A 19187-nucleotide genomic window follows, 5' to 3' on the forward strand; every position below is an offset into this window, starting at 1 on the left:
AAGCCCTTTTTACTTATTTATTTATTTTTTGGTGATGACCAATGTTTTAACAAACACATCAGTTGTACAATGAATAAATATTCCATCTTGGTAGAGGTGACAGTAAAACGTCCACCATATAAATAACCACTTTGGAAATCAAAGAAACTCATGCCATACCCGCAACAAAGACTACAAGCAGCTAGGATGAAGCAAGTCAAAAGCATGGTTCAGGTGACGACAACAGTCAAAACATCTCCCCCCCCTCCCCCGCCGCGACCCCCGTACAAGAGTTAAGACAAGGATGGCATCTATTTCCCTTCCCTCCCTTCCTCATCTCTTTTGAGGTAAACAGTAGCACTGTTAAAGACTTCTAAAGGCATATCTTCTTCTCCCTGGATCCACATTCCCCATGGTCTAAACCTGAATAAAGTTCCACTGTCCACAAAATCCAGTCTCATACACATGCACGGCTGGGCCTTTTTTTTTTTTTTTTTTTTTTAAACTCCAGCAGCTTTGGGAAGCTGTGGTTTTGCATCTCAGTTGTGGCGTGAAACAGTCAAAGCGAATAACGGACTTCATTAAAGCGGGAAGGGTGTAGGCATGTACAATAAAATATATTCTTTTCTCTTCTCATTTCATAAATAATATAAGACATTTGTTACTTCACTCTCACAGAGCTATCTGCCTTTTCAAGAATAAACCAAGTTCGTCGTCACAATTCCTACCATTGGTGAACGCCGTATTAAAAAAACAAAACAAAACAAAACAAAAAAAAACAGGCTATTCAAATCACCTGTGTTCGACAAATAAAAACTGATTTTTTAAATTAGAATAGCAGAACACTATCTCTGGCAAAATAGATTATAAGCCTTTGACAAAAAATAAATAAACATATTGCACTTTCAGAAACATGGATGTGTAATGTCAAATTACAGCTCAATTGGTAGAAATGAGTAAAATTTAAATAAAACGGGAAAAAAACAAAACAATTATTTTACTCATTCTCTGACAAAGTTTCTACAAGCATAAGAATGCAGGTAACCAACAGTTGGAGGACAACAGTGAACAAAAAGCTACATAAGAACAACAAACAAACAAATTTAAAACTGTACCATGCACGGGGAGTGTTTCAAAAGCAGTGTATCCTGGATTACAATGGACGGAGCTTGAGAAAGCTGCAGGGATGTTTGGATTAACAGAGTAAGACTGGCTAGTGACCGTGCAAGCACTGACTGCTGGCAACGGTCGTGCGCGGTTTGCTCTTGCAAGAGTGGCTTGAACCCCAGTAAAACCATCCAAACACCCAAGTCCCTAGCCCCATCCACCAACACCATCGCCCCCTCTGTCCTCCCCCTGTCTCTCTCTCTCTCTCTCTCTCTCTCTCTCTCTCACTCTCTCTCTCTCACTATCGCTCTCTTGGACGCCCTGGGGCTGGGCTCACATCTCCCCATCAAAACGTCAGATGGCAAAATAGAAAGGCAGCTGTTTGCTCCCGTCAACTAAAAGTGCATCTCCGCACTCCTCCAGCAAGGTCCGTCAGCCCACTGCTATCTCTGCCAAGGCAGTGAGAGTGGGCTACAGAGACCTGAGCTTGGGTCAGCACACATGTAGGTTTCAAGAACTTCTTTTTTCATACTTTGTACGTTTGGTTGCGTTTTCACTTTTTTTTTATTTTTCTTCGTTTTTTTTTTTTTTTTTTCAACTCACTAGACATAACATTTCACTTCTGCTTATACAGAAGCCAAAGGAGTGCTAATTGACAGGGTTGGCCCTAAAGAGGGCCAAAGACAGGTTGATAGTAGTGATGCCTCTCTCCTCATTCTCTTCGGTGTCATGCTGATTCCTAAACACCTCCGGCCGCCCCCGTTTCTCACTGGCGCCATTTTCACTTTTCAAGGCCGGCAATGCAACTGTACCAGTTGCCATGGTTTCACTGCAATGTAGAACAGTCTGGATTTAATTGGCCCCTTGTCACATTTCAGATATGTACACAAATAAAAAAAAAAAGGACATCTTTGTATGGCATGCACAGATTATCATGTCTGGGTTATTTTTCCGCCGTAGAGCGGAACTATTAAAGATAATACTTTTATACAAGTTAACTTACCATAGAAACAATATCATCATGTCAGAAAGTGGACAAATATAATTGCAAGGCCAATATTCAACAGCATTACCATAGCAACAAGGATTGAGTTAGGACCCTGCAAAAACAAAAAATAACATTAGTCTATAACAGCAACACCCCCATCCCCAAAAATGGGAAAAAACAATTTTCATTCATTTCATTTAATCAGTAGGTAACTGTTAAGATTGAAAGCAGCCTTGCCTGTTTGTTAAAATTAAGCTTTAGCTAGCAACTAGTATCTTAGCATTGCACAGAAAAAGAACACAAAAGTTAAATGTCACTTGGCTTCTGCAAGAAATAGTTTCACACATCAGTTAAAATTTATGTATTTTCCCCCCATATTAAATATAGCATCAGTTATATGTACCATATGTCCTAAATACTAAAATTACCTACCTGAGGTTAGCTTATTGAGCTAGTAATTAGCTTGAAAAAAGGGGCCAAACACGCTAACTTTCAAAGTTAGCATATTTGAAAGTTTCCCTTGTTCAGTACCTCTAGTCCCACTATTCCCTTTCCACCCTTTATTTTATGTTTATGTAAAAAAAAACACCTACTTTGGTGTTTTAGCATTTCAAATCCTACTTGCGGTACTGCTGTTTAATAAATTGGCATAGGGTATTCAAATTATCAACAGCAGTAGTAAAATCTAAATCTTGGGTAATGTAACTAATCCTCTTATTCCATGATGCAGACATAACATTTGTCCTTTATCGATGTAAACTTAGCTTGCCCTGTGGAAAAATTACAAATGTCACCCATAATAAGTTTTTAAATATTTTTGTCTCACACAAATGTTTCAGATCATTTCACATTTTAATATGACAAAGATGATAAATTGTACAAAATTAGATTTTCAAATTAAGCTGTCCAAAACAATCCTGTCCCTATGTGAAAAAGTAATTGTCCTACAGCTAACAACTGATTGGCTATCTTTGTTATAGCTGGGATTCAGTCTTTTCCGTCACTGTGGACATAGGTCATACTACAGAATTTCAATTAGACTTAAATCCAGACTTCAGTTTGATTAGGCCACTCCAAAGCATTAACCTTACAGAATTGCTGGTGTGTTTTGATCATTTTCCTACTGTTTAACCCAAGTGCTATTAATTTTAAGGTCACAAACTGATGGCCATATATTCTTGTTCATGATATTCTGCTTAAGAGCAGAATTCATTGTTCAAGTTGTGAAGGAGGAAATAAAGCCCATACAGAATCTGTGCTAGTTTTATGGTGCAACAAAAACACAAAGTTCCACTTTTGACTCATTAGTCTACAAAATATTTTTTACCAAATTGCCTTGAGGATCGTCAGGAAGTCTTGTTGGCAAATTTCAGGTGGACTTTTGTGTTCTTTTTGCCAGCAGTGGTTTTGGCCTGGATCTCACCCTGTTTTGTCAAGTCTTTTACGCGTTGATGAATCATAAAAGCTGACCTTAACTGAGGTAGCTGAGGTCTGTAGTGCTTTAGATGTTTTTTATGTGTTCTTTCCTTTTTCCACTTGTGGATAATGAGTCTTACTGTGGCTCTCTTACTTCCTGGAACTTAAAAAATACTCAATTGCTATTTGTAGGTGGATAGATGTCAGGCATGTTGGATTTACTACTGGCCTGACAGCAATGCGGCAATGGATGTGGGTAGAGAAATTAAACCAAATGGTCACTAATTACAGTATATTTCATATTTATCAAAGGGGTCAAAAATATTTTCATATGTGGATAGGTTGGTTTGAATAGCTTTTATACTTTAGCAAATGAAATCATTTAAAAACTCCATTTTGAACTTAATCTGGTTATATTTGATGAAGTTCAGAAACATTTTAGTCTGACAAAATCAAACAGAGAAGAAATCTGTGAAGTGTGAGACACTGTAATGATATGACCCTACAGTATGCTACAAGTAAAACATATAAAATTAATTTTTATCACTGTTTGTAAATGGGAGTATGGAATGCCCCCGTAAAATGGCTGGTATGAAACATTTAATGGTAGGCAGCACCATTTTTATCTTAAAAAGCCAATTGGGAAAATTACTTAAAAATACATATACCATCTTGGCCTCAGGCATTTGAATGTTAGTATATCAAATATAGCTTCTGGTACTGTGATGTCAACTTTTTTCATCTGGTCAACAACAGCCATCACGAACTGCTACGACATACTTACTGTTTCTTCTGTGCTTTCTGCAATTTCCATGCTTGCTTTCTTTGTGTCTGCAAGGCTCTTTGGTTTTAGGGAATCTTGCTTCCTGAGTTTTGGGTCGCTCTTGCTGTCCCGAAATGAAGGTGGCTTAGGAGTAGGGGTAGGGGTGCTGAAAGACTTAGGTTGCGGGGGCAGACGTGCCAGAGCTAGGGCACTGGGCTCTTCTTCCACTTCCTCAGGCTCAGGAGGTGGAGGGCCCCGTGGAGTGGCTTTAACGTAGTAGCTGTGATATTCAGAGTGGAGCTGGCCATTGACTGGAACGGTAGGAGGCTGCACAGGAGGAGCGGTTGCTGGGGCCGGTTGCTGAACTTTAGTTGGTTTAGGAGGAGCCTCAATGTGTGCATGAGAAGTCTTGGGCCCATCGGTGAAGGATAGCCTCTCTTCTTTACTTAGCTTCCTGCTAGATCGCTCGTCCTTGCTGGCCTTATAACTGGACTTCTCTTCTTTGCTTATCTTGCGGGATGGTTTTTCCTCTTTGCTCGGTTTGTGGCTGATGCTGTTGCCAATCTGGCCAGTCTTCTTCTTAATGTCAGGTGAGGGGGGAGGAGTGGCTGCAGGGCTAGCGACAGGAGAATGGGGTGGAGTTGTGCCTTTGCGGTAAAAGTGAGGAGAATCATGTGGGGATTCTTCCTTCTTTTCAACAGGGACCTCTTTAATTTCCACTGGCTCTTTTGACTGTTGTTTTATGTAGTCTGGTCCTGAAAAGGGAAAAAGAAGTAACATACATTGTTATGAGAGCCTCAAGTCCACTTTGAATGATTACTGGGATTATGTCACACACACAAAAAAAATACAACTGTAACTTTTACAACTGTAGGGATACCATCTCATTTAGAAATTATTTTGTATAATTGACAAATAAAACAAATATTTAAAGAAAGCTATGAAATCAAATGAAGAGGGGAGAACGATTTGAAAGAAACTTTTTTGATATGCTCAACTGGAATTGACTCAATTAATTATTAGGTTTCAAAAAGCTTCAGAGGAACATAGATATGTACTTATTTCTTACTACAATACACTTTGTACAGCTGGTATGTAAATATCAAAATCAAAGTGGTCAGTATATCCAGTCCTATATCTGTGTAAACAGCCTTATTGTGGAGTGCTGGGGGCCTCCTGTACTCATAATCTCCATTTACCTTTCAGCTTTGTGGCATTCCTAATTTGTTTTTGAACTGCCACGACCAAGACCCAGTACAAAGAGAAAGGAGGGACATGTAAACATTTGTGGGACTTAACATATCTCCACAGCTTAATTTCACACCATAGCTCAATAAGAGTTACGGCTCCACGGGCGGGAGTGAGTAATTTTGCTCTGTTTGGGGACAGATTCCTGTGGGGGTGGTGGGGGTTCCAAGCATGTTCTAGATGGTTTTCACCATTTAAACAACCCCTGCAGCCTCAAACACTTTCAGGTCGAATGCTTTCATGACAACTATTCTAATGTGATTCGTACAAACTTCAACAGAGGAAAAAAAGACAGAAAAAAAAAACCCTTTTGCTTTTAAGAAATTTAAAAGCTGATTTTACATCCTCTGGATAGGAATTACCACAGTCTTGAGAGAATAGTAAAATAAAGCCCATTCTAAAGTTTGAAGGAAATTCACAAGACATGTACTGCACCTGGAGTCCAGAGCTTCGCGAACATTTTAGAGCATTTCACTTTCCTCTGGTGACAACCTTATTAGAGATGCTAATTTATTTTTTAAGCAAGAACTACCGAAAGCACCTTTAATCAATTAAATGATCCCAGTGTCACTGTGCTCGATAAGGCAGCACACAGACTCCATAGACGAACTACAGCATATTGTCAAGAGGAAGAGTAGTGAAACCACATCGACGTCAGGCTTAAAATGTAACACTCTGTATGTAATGAATCCATATTGTGAGAGTTTTTACTTTTTAAATGAAATTGCACGATTAAACTTTTCAATGATATTATAAGACATTCATCTCAAAAAGTCAATTTTCCATATTTCCTCTTCAGATCACTGTTGCCTCTTTAAGCTTACTAGAATTCAAGCGTTTTGTCTAAGCTGCAGCAGTTTGCCAGTTCTGCTTATGTTAATCCACGGCACATTTTCTGCTCCAGTGCACTCTTACCAACATACGAGCGCTCTCTCCTCCTCATGCACAAATGTGGGTAATCATACAATCGTACAAAACATAACAGATCAGCCCTTTACGACCCAGTGTAACTCCTCCTGACCTTAATACGATATGAATGGCAGTTAAAAAGAGAGAAGCTTTAAAAAAAAAAAAACATGAAAATTTATATTTAAATATGTGTGCGTGCGCATGCAAACACAGCAGGAAGTAGTACATTGCCTGCATTTCACATCTGTTGCCAGCGGGTATTCGACTGAGTTCAGCTGGCCATTCCTAGGCAGCCTGTTTTTTATAATTTCGTATTATAGGACACTGTGTAAATTATTGTTACTGGTCTTTACAGCTTAAGTTCTGTTTTTCTGGAAGAGCTGACAATCAAACACCTACACAGGCCTGTTTTTGCTTTATAAAAGATGACAGGGCTTCCCTGCTGCCTTGTCAGGCTAGGAGACAACAGTAACCAGAAAAAGATATTTCTCCTCCACTGCCTCATGGCAAATTGTTGATTTAAGTGGTTTGCCGGTGCAGTACGGAAAGTAGAATATCACCTTCTTAGAATTAAAGTCCACATGCTCTCCCCATATATTGAGTTATGCTCTCTTTTATTCACAGCACCTCTTTAGTGAAAGTTATAATACACAGATCTGTGCCATTTTGTTTTGTAATAATTTGACATATCCTCCACTTATGTAACTTAAAAACAACCACGGTGCAATTTTGACCACTTTTCAGACATAAAATAAAGTCTCAAAGTTCTCGATTTTGATCACCCTATCACATAGCTGACTGGCACACTCTGATGGTCCATATAAGTAGGTAACATAATCCTACCCAAAAAGTAAACTACACCGTGAGTCATTTCTGTGAGAAACGGTAAAAGTTTAAACTAGAATTTGTCATTTGCAGCAGCTATTCACATCTGAGTAGAAAACTATTCACTGTCACCATAATTCATTCAGATCAAGAACCTAACAAACTAATTTCTATATGTTTGTATGAAATATTGTTGCATAATAATATATAAATACATTATAAAATAAAAAAAATGATTCAATTTTATCCAGTTTGATGTTTCCTAAAATCTCCTACTCCAACTGGCAGATGGGAGGACAGGACTGCATATCCTTCCTGTCTTCCTGACACAGAGTGGATCTCACGAGTGTGCTTTTACCAAATGTATTTCTAAGTGAAACAGCAAGACTATAATAAATGATTTAAAAGTTGAATTAATTTGTTTATTTGTTTGTTCATTAACTAAAGTCCTAATATGAGAGAGGTTACACCGGCTCCAAAGTATGTTATCCAAATGCATCAGTCAGGAGAAGGCTACACAACAAAAATCCCCATTCTTTTAAACACATACAGTTTTTATAGTACGGATAGTGCTCAATAATTGGATCAAATATGGGAAATGTCTCTGAAATGGACTGCAATCAGAAAGTAGACAGGAAGACTGCTCAGAGGCCAACAGCAACAGTGAAGGAGCAGCAGGAGTTTCCAAGCAGGCCTGCTGTTGTCTTTATATGTTTGGACAAAGGAGAAGGACTGCAAAACAGAAGCCTTTGCTTTCAAAGAAAACATTTAGGCTTGGTTTAAATTACCTAAAATCTTGTGGGAGAATGTGTGAATCTGTAGAAACACAGATTGAATTTCTGCCTACAAGGTAGGCAAAAATACACATGGAACAATATTGAAAAAATGCCACAAGGAAACAATGCAGGGTGCACCATTAGGATATGGATTTTTCCTAGGGTTTTTGTTGAAGCAGATAAAAAAATATTAGAAAACTCCAAATGCCTGTTAGTTTTGACCTGTTAGTTGGGTTGCTGCTAGAAAGCTAAAGATGAAGATCCTTTTTTTTTCTCAGCATCATAGTGGTAGGCCTGCATCCAAATAAACAAAAGAGGGTGAGTTCACCATTTTTAATTTCTTTATTTTTCAGGTTTTTTTTTCATTTTGTGTTTTATTTAAGTTTAGTTGTACCAATAAAATTTCCTATTTCACGTGGGAGTAGCTTGAAAAAGATCAATCCTATTTTTCCGTCACAAAAACCTACCTGACATTTAGATACAGGAGTACAGACTTTTGAGAGCCACTCTCTTGTGTATGGGTGTGTGAAGAGTTACTCACTGGCTGCTGTTCAAGGCAACGTAAAGAAATTATCGTTAAGTAATTGGAGAATTAAAAAAAAAAAAGGTCAACATTGGGGAACGTGCATTTCCTGAATGTTTCTGGAAATTACTTAATATCCCGACAATGAAGGTTAAGGTTTTACTTCAACAGGTTTAATTAGTAGATTCAAAAACAAAATTGCAATATGATATATGATATATTACTAGTAGGCTATTCTTAATAGCCGACTATTAATCCACTTTACATTATGTTTTCTTGAAAGTCATAAGAAGTTTCTGTGTTAGGTTAACTTAAGGGAAAACTACTGAGTGAAAACTTACACCTCATCTGCTGCTATGAATACACAGCAACACCTGCTCGTGTCTGCCTTTTAGCCCTGACAGCTAGTGGCTTTTATGACCCCACCTGGTTCAAGTACACCTTGACAGGGTCAAAAAGGGTGGAGCAGAATCTCTCTTGCCCTCCCCTCCCAAAGCACCCCCCACCCCCACTCTCGCCTCTCTCTCTGGTGAGCGGCTGAAGGAAGGAACAGCTGCTGTGCTAGCGCAGGAGCAAAGTCCTCTCAGTGCATAAGGATTTCAACTATGTCTCCATTAGACCTCTGTGAGCACACATCAGCACCAAATATAGCCCAATTAACGTCACGCCACAGGCCACGCCCAGAAAACCCCCACTGCTCCCCCTCCAGGGTGCTGTGTGTGTGAATCAATCGGAAAGGTCAGGGTCCTATTTGCTTTGACCCTCTCTTTCCTTTTGAAGTGCATAGTCCCGATCTTAGTGATAATCTGCCATGAGTCTGAAATGCTAATTACAAACAACAAGAGATATGGACCCATAGTTGTAACTATATTATTAGAAACCGAAGGATGAAGATGTGTGCATTTAGGAAGGAAGCCATATTACACTGGAAAAGTCATATTATTCTGATTGAATTCACTATGAATATTTTTTTCACACTATATATATATATATATATTATATATTTGAATCTTCTTTGTAAGTAAACTTGTTTGAGAGTAGCATTACATTTTTCCCCCAGGAAGCTGCAAATACTGGATGCTTACATTCAAACATAAAAAGCCAGCAACAGAGACAAGACAGAAATCTTGATAATCTGTAATAATCTCACTTCCTTCATACCGCAAAAACAAAACAAATTAACATATGTTGAATAAGTTTGGTTATTTGCAGGTGCGTGTTCGGCTTTCAGCCGGACTTAACAGACAAGCTTACGTAACTGAACGTTTAAATGTTCCGGCTCATATGTCATCCTCCGCTGCACATTATTATGACATCGGCCACTCTCTCATTCATGATCTGACTTATAAGGCAAGGACACTCTCCCTGCACACACTTACACACACACCCACCCCGACACGCGTGCACACATGCACACACGTGGATATGGAGAACACTCAGCCTGCCAGGCATGACCGCTGTTTTCCACAACACAAACAAGCCACAGGATGTCTCTGGCCTTGGCTGGCCATTTCTGTGGCTTAGACAGCGACATGCTTGAATGGACCCCATTGTCAATCTGTATGTCACCTACTATTTTGTAGTGGCTTTTGGAAAGGGCCCAAAAGTTGCTTGCTCATAGGGCTAAATATATTCGATCAAATGGAAGGGGACTGGGGGGTGAAGATAGCATTGATCTTACACAGTAAATAAAAATAAACAAAAAAGGTGTGGCTTTGCTTTTCTGAATATTTTAGCTCTTTTTCAGGCAGAATAGGGGAAAGATTAGCACCAAACATATAATGCTAGTGGTTTAGATAAATTCACAGAATGAGTAGATTTAAGTAATACTTCTTGCATTTCTTGTTCAATTGTGTTCAAAGCTCATAACTAACACAAGCTGTATTTGCTTTCATTTTTGGTTGCCAAAAAGGGATTTGTCATATATGAAACACCAATCTCATGCAATGTCATGAGCAACAGTATAACACAATGACAAGCCCAGAATGAAGTAACGATATCTCAGTCTCCAGTTTCACTGTGATGTCATATGTTTATGATCAATGTAGATATTTGACCAATGAGAAGGCCAAATTCAGGAGAAATGTCTGAGAACAATAGGAGAGATAAAAGAACGGCACCTAACCCAGGGATTTAAAAGCGCTATCTGTAGTGAGAGAAGTCTGCTTGTACTGTAAAACATTACTCCACTCAACAAGTTTTGTCATGGCAGCCTGTCATTGTGTCATGAACTCCAAACTAACAGGAGAAAAATAAATGACTGCTATTTAGATGGCAGTGAAAGCTCGTCAGTTTTTTATTTATCAGCTTAAAAACATTAGGACAAAAACATTGTTTGCACTCCAGCTAATTATTGCAGTAAACCATGCTGAAGGTGGCGGAGTTGTTTTGTAGAAATTATTTATTGAATCATTTTTTTAACGCAATCATCATATAATGTGTACTGACAGAGTGTACATTAATGTATAAGCTTGATAAAACAAAAAAAAAGAGACTAGGCTTTCTTGCTTTTTAAATAACACACAAATATCATCCAACATCCACCACAATGCTTTCCACGAAAACGCTCTTTTGTATGACTTCTGCCCCTTTATGTCCCACCTCTGACCTCAGTTGCATCACAACTTTAAAAGAAAATACACAACTTGATAATTTATATAGTATTATATGTCTGTTGCCTACCTTGTAAAAAGACTAAATAGGGCTGAGTTGACACCCTATGCTTTGAAGACAGTATGCCTGTCAGGCAGAGGAAAAGTGAGAACCGCATGGGATAAATAGAAGGAAACCTTTGAAGGGTTCCATTTCCACCACATCTTGTACTCCTTCAGTATAAAGAAAATCAAGAAAAAAAAATGTTTCCATCCTTTTATTTTGCGTTGACTTTAGCGATTCTTTCAATCACAACAAGCCTTTGAGAGCAGGGTAGAAAAAAGCTGCCATTCAGAAAAAATAGTGGCCTGTTTTAGTATAAACACACAGGCCTTCATTGTAGTGTTCGAATTTGTCTTCAGTGTCTTGACTGTTTAATCACACAGCCGGGACACCAATCTCTTTTTTGTTTGTTTTCCGAGAAGAAGCTCAAGAACAAGCTCAAATAGTCAGTGTGAAACGCTCCAACGGGCACAGAAACCCACTTCCCTCTGGTTAACAAGTCTCATAAAATCTGAACTTCATGGACAAATGTGTCGCTTAGAGAAACAGGGGTCGTAAGAGTTACATTCGATTGCTTACAGATTGCAGTTACCATTAGCAACTTTGCAAAACCAGATCCTACAACCACGTCTGTGCTTCGACACTACAATGACTGAAAACCTTGCCTGTGACCATTTCTACGTGCATGGCCACGCAAGTGCTGGGACGGATTTAGCCACAAGAAAAAGTGTTGTGTTACACCAAAGCCACTGACCTCCTTAACCCCACAGTGCACCTGCAGCTTGACTCTGGATAGATGGTTTTCATATCCAAGTGTGCTAACCAACTGGGACCTTGTCAGCATAGCTTTATCCCTGCTTTAGTCCTCTACAGTTTCAATAAAGAATTTTAAAGGAGTGGAAGAGAAATCAATCTTGCCAGCTTTGTTTGATGTGTGTATTTTTTTTTTATGAATGCTCGCTTCATCCGGGAATGGTTACTCCATGTGTTTAAAAATGTTTGAACTTGAGTTGGAAAGCCACAAAGGAACACAGTGTGTGTCTCAAAGCCCTATCAGCTGCTGCTTTGCTGTAAGCTTACAGTGCTGTGTTTATCCCCCTAAGATTTATTATGTGTTTGCTTTTGTTACACTGAAAGTACTCCAGATGATTCAAGAGACTTTAGTATCAAACAAAGATAACACAATTAAATAGAAAAACCTGCGTTCTAATCGTCTTTTTTTTTTGAGAGAGAAAAAGTCTTCCAAACCAACTTCATCGTATGTGAAAAGGCGACCCTCCTTTTCCCCTACAGATCGTTTCTTGAACCGCAGAATCAAGAAAACCCATAAATAGACCCTGTGTGACAACACGTAGTAGGCCAAAAGCGACACATCATGCTTTGATTAAAGAAGTACAAGAACAGGTGAGAAACAAGGTCAGTAACCTACGTCTGGATAGGCTGATAAAGGCACCGCTAAGGTTTGAGACTCCAGAGAACCACAGTGAGAGACGTTATCCACGATTGGAGAAAGCATGGAAACGTAGTGAATCTTCCCAAGAGTGAATGGCCCATTAAACACACTGATGACTGATGGTGGTCATGTGTTGGTCTGGATAAGCTTTGCTGCCTCAGGATCTGGATGACTAGCCATAACAAATGAAACTATGAATTCTGCTGTTGTATGATTTTAACCAAACACATCCATGCCTTAGACGACCCCTCCCTATGTGGTCGAATTTCTCCCTGTTAAAGACATTTTTGTTTAACAGAGGAGAAATTCTCCCTGTTAAAGTAAGACACGATCATTTCTTAAGCTGTTGTCTGTTTGCATTGTGGCGTTAACTGCACTTCGAACATGTTGCCAACACTCAGTTACGGCAAGAACACCTGCAAGAATGGAGCGAAAGTTTGCGCTAAAAGGACACATACTGCATGCTGTGTATGAAATGTTTTAAAATGTTACCTGGCTGGTAAAAGTTGGGGGAGAGCTCCCTGGCAACCGTCCTGGCAATTTCCGACTCATGCACGGCAGAGATGGAGGCTTGTTCTGCTGCCTCGCTTTTTGTCCTGGCATGGGCCGTCCTGCATACAACACAAGGAGCAACAACATTAGAAAACAGGAACTATATTACAAGCACAGAATATCGATTGAAGTTTCCAGTAGAAATAGTTAGTCAAACACATTTATGAACCTTTTCTACTAGAGCAAAAATGCTTTTTGACAGTTACTAAAACGTGCTACAATTTTCAGATTAAATTGCTTTATACTGTTATCATTTCTTTCTCCTATTTTTTTTCTTCTTTCTATTCACTTCACACTAAGCCGTCCAACTCAACCCATCCCTCTTGGATAACATAACACTTTCACTTGTGTTGCCATCTGAAATCCAAATCCTGATTTTCCAAATGGAGCAAAGCCAAAGCCTAGCAAGAGCTTAATGCACTCTGGAGCACTGCACTGGGCTATCAGAAATGGTCCCAAAGAGGGCAGAAAAACACACACACAGGTAGACTCAGAGTGGATGATTAGATTCATAGTGTATTGTACAACTATGGAATAACGTAAGAAGCAGAAAAGCAACTATATATGTTGAGAATGTCTCATAAAACATAAAATTACATATTCGAAGCAATGTTTGAAAAAGAAGAGGTGAACATAAAACAAAACAAAGCAAAAATGTCCAACAGTAATCTAATAAAACCACAGTTTATATTTGCTGCTGGTTTCTAATTTTGCACCTCTGGATTTTGGGGTGTTTTTTTAGCTGACCTTTCATATTGTAAAGAGAGGACTCTTCCCCTATGATACATTCTAGCCTGACAGTGTGTCAGTTCCACCTACCTTAAGGATATTTCTTAACATCTTCCACAATCAATAAAGCAATTTTCTACTACCTGCCTGATCGACTGCAAGGAACTGTCGTTTTGTGAATGCCAGCAGGTCATTCAAGATGTCCAGAAGTCCAGTTTCCAAGTCCAGGTCTAAATCAAGATTCAAGTCGTTGAGGGACACTGAAATTAACATCTACAGTACATGCAATCAAATTCGGCAATCCTAAAGCCAAATTTGACCCATTGGCATGTATCTTCTTCAAAAAATTAAATTTTGTATCTTGGTGACCCTTCTATGAAAGCCGCTGAATAAGTTTGAAAACTGATATGATGTATTCTTTAAAGAACAATTGTGCAAATTAGTTAACATTTGTTAATGTAGAACTGCAAAATGAGTCAAAAAGCATCAAAACTATGTTCTAAATCTACATTTAAAATGTTTGTTGTCAAGTCTAATAGTTATTCTGTGCCAATGTATGATGTGAGGCATCAGAGGCTCAGGCACAATGCAATCCACGAAACAGTGAGAATGTCCAACTTTTTAATTAATCCAAGACAAAATGTTTTTATTTTTGGAAAGCTGTAAGCTGAGAAAGTTTGCTTCTAATTACACCTGCTTAACTCCAAGGGAATAAGTGATACATTTATTAAGTTCTGAAAAGAATCAGTGTCATTAACACAAAGCTCTGAGAGAAATCCATGACTGGATTTTTATAAAACACCTCAAACATTAACAGATAATAACTTACACTCTGCAAATGTTCCCAGCAAATAATAAAAAAAAACACCCTTTCACTGGAGAATTTGCACATAGATGTCAGAAGTATGGTTTACCAGCTCGTTCCCATTGCTGATTACATGAGAGCAAGATTATTAAAGAGATTCATATCCCAAAATTTGAGTCTGACTCTTTAGCCCATTTCTCCTAAGTTCTTCTGAGGCTACTAGTTTTGCAACTTAAGACTCAAGTTTAAGTGTGCTAAAACTGCAATCTTTGACATAATAATATTTTGGGTTTGCTTAGAAAATGAGACATTATTCTCATTTTCTATGAGAGTTGACAGGCCAAACACCGATCAAAACAAACATGAATGGAAATAAACTCCTTGACTATCAATCTACATAACACAACAAAACACCGAACTAAAGAAGTAACCCCAACAAACAGGCCATGCAGAAAACTGAGCTTAAACCAAAATCACAATGTAAGGTGATGAAACATTGGTATGAATTTGCTGAAGGTTAAAGAGACCAGCAACTATCTATATCAGAGCCATGATTCTTTAAACACACACTTAGTTCAACAGAAAACCTTCATTTAAAGCTGAATATTTTCAGGTTCAATAAGCATTGCTGAGACGTACTGTACTATAGCGGTACAATGAAACAAATATTCATTGAAAAACTTTTTTTTAAGGGATTCTAGGTCAAGACAGTGGCACAGAAGTGATCTAGACACCATTTAAAACAACAAAACATCTAAAAAAATAAGCAGATGATTTTAAAGCAAATAATAATAATAATAATAATAATAATAATAATAATATATTAGATTAACTATGTATTCGGTAAAAATATGTACCTCTGGGTTTATAAAAAAAAAATGTAACAACAACATGAACAGCAAGAGTTCTATGTGCACAATGCACTTATTTAAAACTGGAGTGCTATAATATTCCAAGAATCTACAACAAGGAAGTACAGGATGCAGCTGCAAAGTTCTAGCATCACTGTAAGTATCGACAGCTGTGCCAGCTGGCCTGATTAACCCCGCTCATCCATCTTCCTCTCCCTCCTTCTTTCTTTCAATCAATGCTTCCCGTTTTTTTTTTTTTTTGGCTTTTTTTTCCAATCCTTCAGCTAGCTATTGACGTCTGCCCTCATCTTTCTGCATGCGGGCCGCTCCTCTGCCTCAGCATCTCTCCGTTAGACAGACTCTTCTAATTCAAAATACCCCCTCTTGTCCTTGGACTTTGGACTGCCTTGTTTAGGACAAACTGGACAGTGAAAATATTAAAATGCATGAGGAGCCGCAAAAGAGCCCGAAATAAGTCAGTACATCACCCGAAGACAAAAGACGCACTCAGGCTGTGTGGCTATGTCTGGAAACCATGGAGCTACTGCAGACAAGAACTTGAGCTTAATACATTTTTAACACAGCTGCAGAGTTGGACATGCTTCCAAGTTACTGTAGTTGCAAAAATTTTATTAGTTTGGCTATTTGCTGACACACTGGACAGCTTCGTAATCTTATAGACTAACAGCAAAAACATAGATCACGATATTGATACGGGCTGCAGACATTCAGTTGCCACGCACATTTTCAGAGGAACCTATATAATTCTACTGCTATTTTCGTCGCTGCATAAAGGCATGGCTGTGTGCAGCAATGTCCGTGACGCAGCCCAAAGAATCTGAGCACAGTGAAGTCATGGACAGACCGAAGAAGTGATGCACACTGTTCCCAGACAGGATGTCTGCTGGTGGGAGGTGACAGGCAGAAAATGATGGGAGTGGAGGTGTGATAGAGCACTGGGACAAGAGGGGGTGAAACGAAAGGTGAGAAAATACAGGCGTGTGCAAGGAAGAAATGAAAGAAATGGTTGGTTTTGTTCTTGGCATACACTATAAATGAGATGGTTGAGACATTACAAAAAATTTAAAAATCAATACATTTTGGATACTGTTAGGGTAGTAATTTGTCCAAGTTCCTGTGAGCAACACTGTAACAGACAGAGGTGCACGTCACCAGACTGATTCCAGTTTCAGACTCTGATCCACTATGTGGATCAGAGAATGTTTCAAATTTTTCTCTGAAATCTATAGATGTTATTACAATTTGTTCCGTTAATTTGTACATCAATATTTTTAGGATTTAACTTTTTGAAATGTGTAGGCTTTAATTTTGAAGGCAGGCTTTTTTTTCTCACATTCCCTCCTGAAAGACATGGCAGCAGTGAAGCAAATTAGTAGTAGCTTTGCATAGCTGATAATGACGGTGTGTCATAGACAGTGCCTATTCCTTCTTGAAAGTTTGACCGTTTGCTCTTACGATGTTTATGGTGAAGTACTGTAAAGGTTAATATATTTTGTCTTATCTAAATACACTCATAGCACAGAAATGTTCACCACATCCCTGCAAACCAAAATTGCAAAAGATTATGCAGCATTGTGGTTTTTGTTTTTACTTTAAAGTTCTATTCTATGTTTTTTTTTTTGTTCTTTTATGCTCTATTCTAATTGCTATTTTCTCTAGAAGCTGCCCAGTATGAGCAGCAGACAAAGCAGTGAGCCATCTGGCATGTTGCTTTGTTCATAAGATGAATGTGGCAGGTTCACTCCCTGTCTTTGGTTCACTGGATAGTCCAATTGCGTTTCCCACTGCAAGCAAATCACACACTTTCAGGTGAACCAGACTCCACTCGTTTCGTCTGTACCAGAGTTCGATTTAGCTTCCATGCTTCCCAAACAAAGCAGAAAATCCCAGGTAATAAACTCTAGTCAACGGAAAGTGGGTCCAAACAGCTCCTTGTGTGAAGGTATCCTATAAAACACGTTTAAGGGGTAAAATTAAAAAGAACACACAGTCCCATGGAAAAGATATTCCATGTTCTACTCTCTTATGCCTATATCTATGATCTAGATGTTAATAAGGGATTTGCTTGCATAGACACAAAGCCAAAGCTAGCCCAAGGTAATGCTCCCTTAGCATGAGGCACACCTCGCTTAGTTAAGTCACAGCCACAGGCTGCACTTTAGTCACATATAATATCAGATGCTTGGTATTAAAAGGTCGAGGTAAACAAACTAAACATTGTCCTGATCTAGTCACCATTCCAGCAATTAGTGCAAACCAAGAAACTGGTTATACTCACAATACAGACATTTCCCAACAAGAGGATGTTGAGAGCACAGATGTCATACATATGCCTCTAATGGATTTTGTGCACTTTTTTTTCTTTTCAAAGAACCACACGTGTGTTATTGATGTGTCAATCTGAAAAATGACATGTTATACTTTATGAAATTGGATCTATCATTGAAACGCCAATATTTGCGTCATTTTACCAGTTTAAGTCAGAGCTAAAGCAAACATAATCTATTAGAGATCAAATTACGAAAAACATTACGGTGAGCAGCAATTAAAAGAATATATATGACCTACAGCAAATTGCAAGCTCACTTATGACCTCTGAAAAAAAAAAGCATTAAGATGTATAACTTTTCAAACAGACCAGCAGCCTCACCAGGCCCTCTGGCTTTGAATATAAAGCAACACCTGTTCCCGTTTAGCTTTGGACTCTGCAAGAACTCTGGTCTGGGGTTGAGTCCCAGCAAATCAAGGTATCTGAACCTGCAAAATGTCACACATACATACAATCTGGACAGTGTTGAGATAGTGACATGAACGTAGGGTGAGTAGGACAAATGACTTTTTCTATGTGGAATCAAAACATTGGTTTCTATGTCAAGAGAAAACATGTTCTGAAAAAAGTAATTTAAAACAAACAAAAGAAAAATGGAGGTTGTTGGGGTGAACTCAGAAAAAGCAGAAAAGAAATAAAAGAGAATGACAAAATTAGAAAGGGAAGGAGACCAAGACAGATCGCTGCTCTGAACCCTCTCGGACATCCAGAACAGCCGAGGTATGCACCGGAGCCTCTCTAATTTTACTGAAGGGTTAAATTTCAAACCCTAGTGCCCACCAGTCCCCACTGTGCTGCCCACTTTAAGGGTTGTCATTCTTCCATCCGAGTGCAATAAGCAGGTATTTTATGTTTGGGTTTAGTTTTTTATCTGTGTCCATACAGTAGATTCCTTGGAGAGAGGATTCAGTCCATCAAGCCCCAGGCTATGGCCTATTTGAGAAATCTCCTCCACATATGCTGACACAGTTCTAAACCTTGTTCCACCCCTTCCTCACATACATTTTCCATTAAATACGCCATTCCTTTTCCCCCGGTTAAATGGTAACTTGAGTGCTCACTGGGACAGTAAACAGTCACAATAAAATAAAAGACATGTACCAATCTTTTCAGTACGTAGGTAAATAAAAGAACATTTCTTTTTTAGCACCTATTTTATTTAATTTGTAACATTATGCTTGTGGTTTTACCAGACAAATTCAGTCACAAGCAAATTCGTCTTCTTTATTAGAAACGGAAAACTGGATCTGTATTTTAT

At 38.6% G+C, this 19187-nt stretch overlaps 1 protein-coding gene across 1 annotated transcript in view; it reads right to left on the reverse strand.

The window, feature by feature from the left end:
- Positions 1-19187, reverse strand: part of jph1a (junctophilin 1a) — a 38885-nt gene continuing 19698 nt past the window's right edge. Inside the window, exons 4-7 of the mRNA XM_008438658.2 lie at positions 13135-13253; positions 4275-5008; positions 2090-2186; positions 1-1915 (exon numbers count right to left, since the gene is read on the reverse strand). Coding sequence (XP_008436880.1) covers positions 2106-2186; positions 4275-5008; positions 13135-13253 — 934 coding nt within the window. The 3' untranslated portion in view covers positions 1-1915; positions 2090-2105. The remainder of the gene's footprint in view (positions 1916-2089; positions 2187-4274; positions 5009-13134; positions 13254-19187) is intronic.

This window comes from Poecilia reticulata, linkage group LG20 (assembly GCF_000633615.1).
Source record: "Poecilia reticulata strain Guanapo linkage group LG20, Guppy_female_1.0+MT, whole genome shotgun sequence".
Classification (NCBI taxonomy): Eukaryota; Metazoa; Chordata; class Actinopteri; order Cyprinodontiformes; family Poeciliidae; genus Poecilia; species Poecilia reticulata.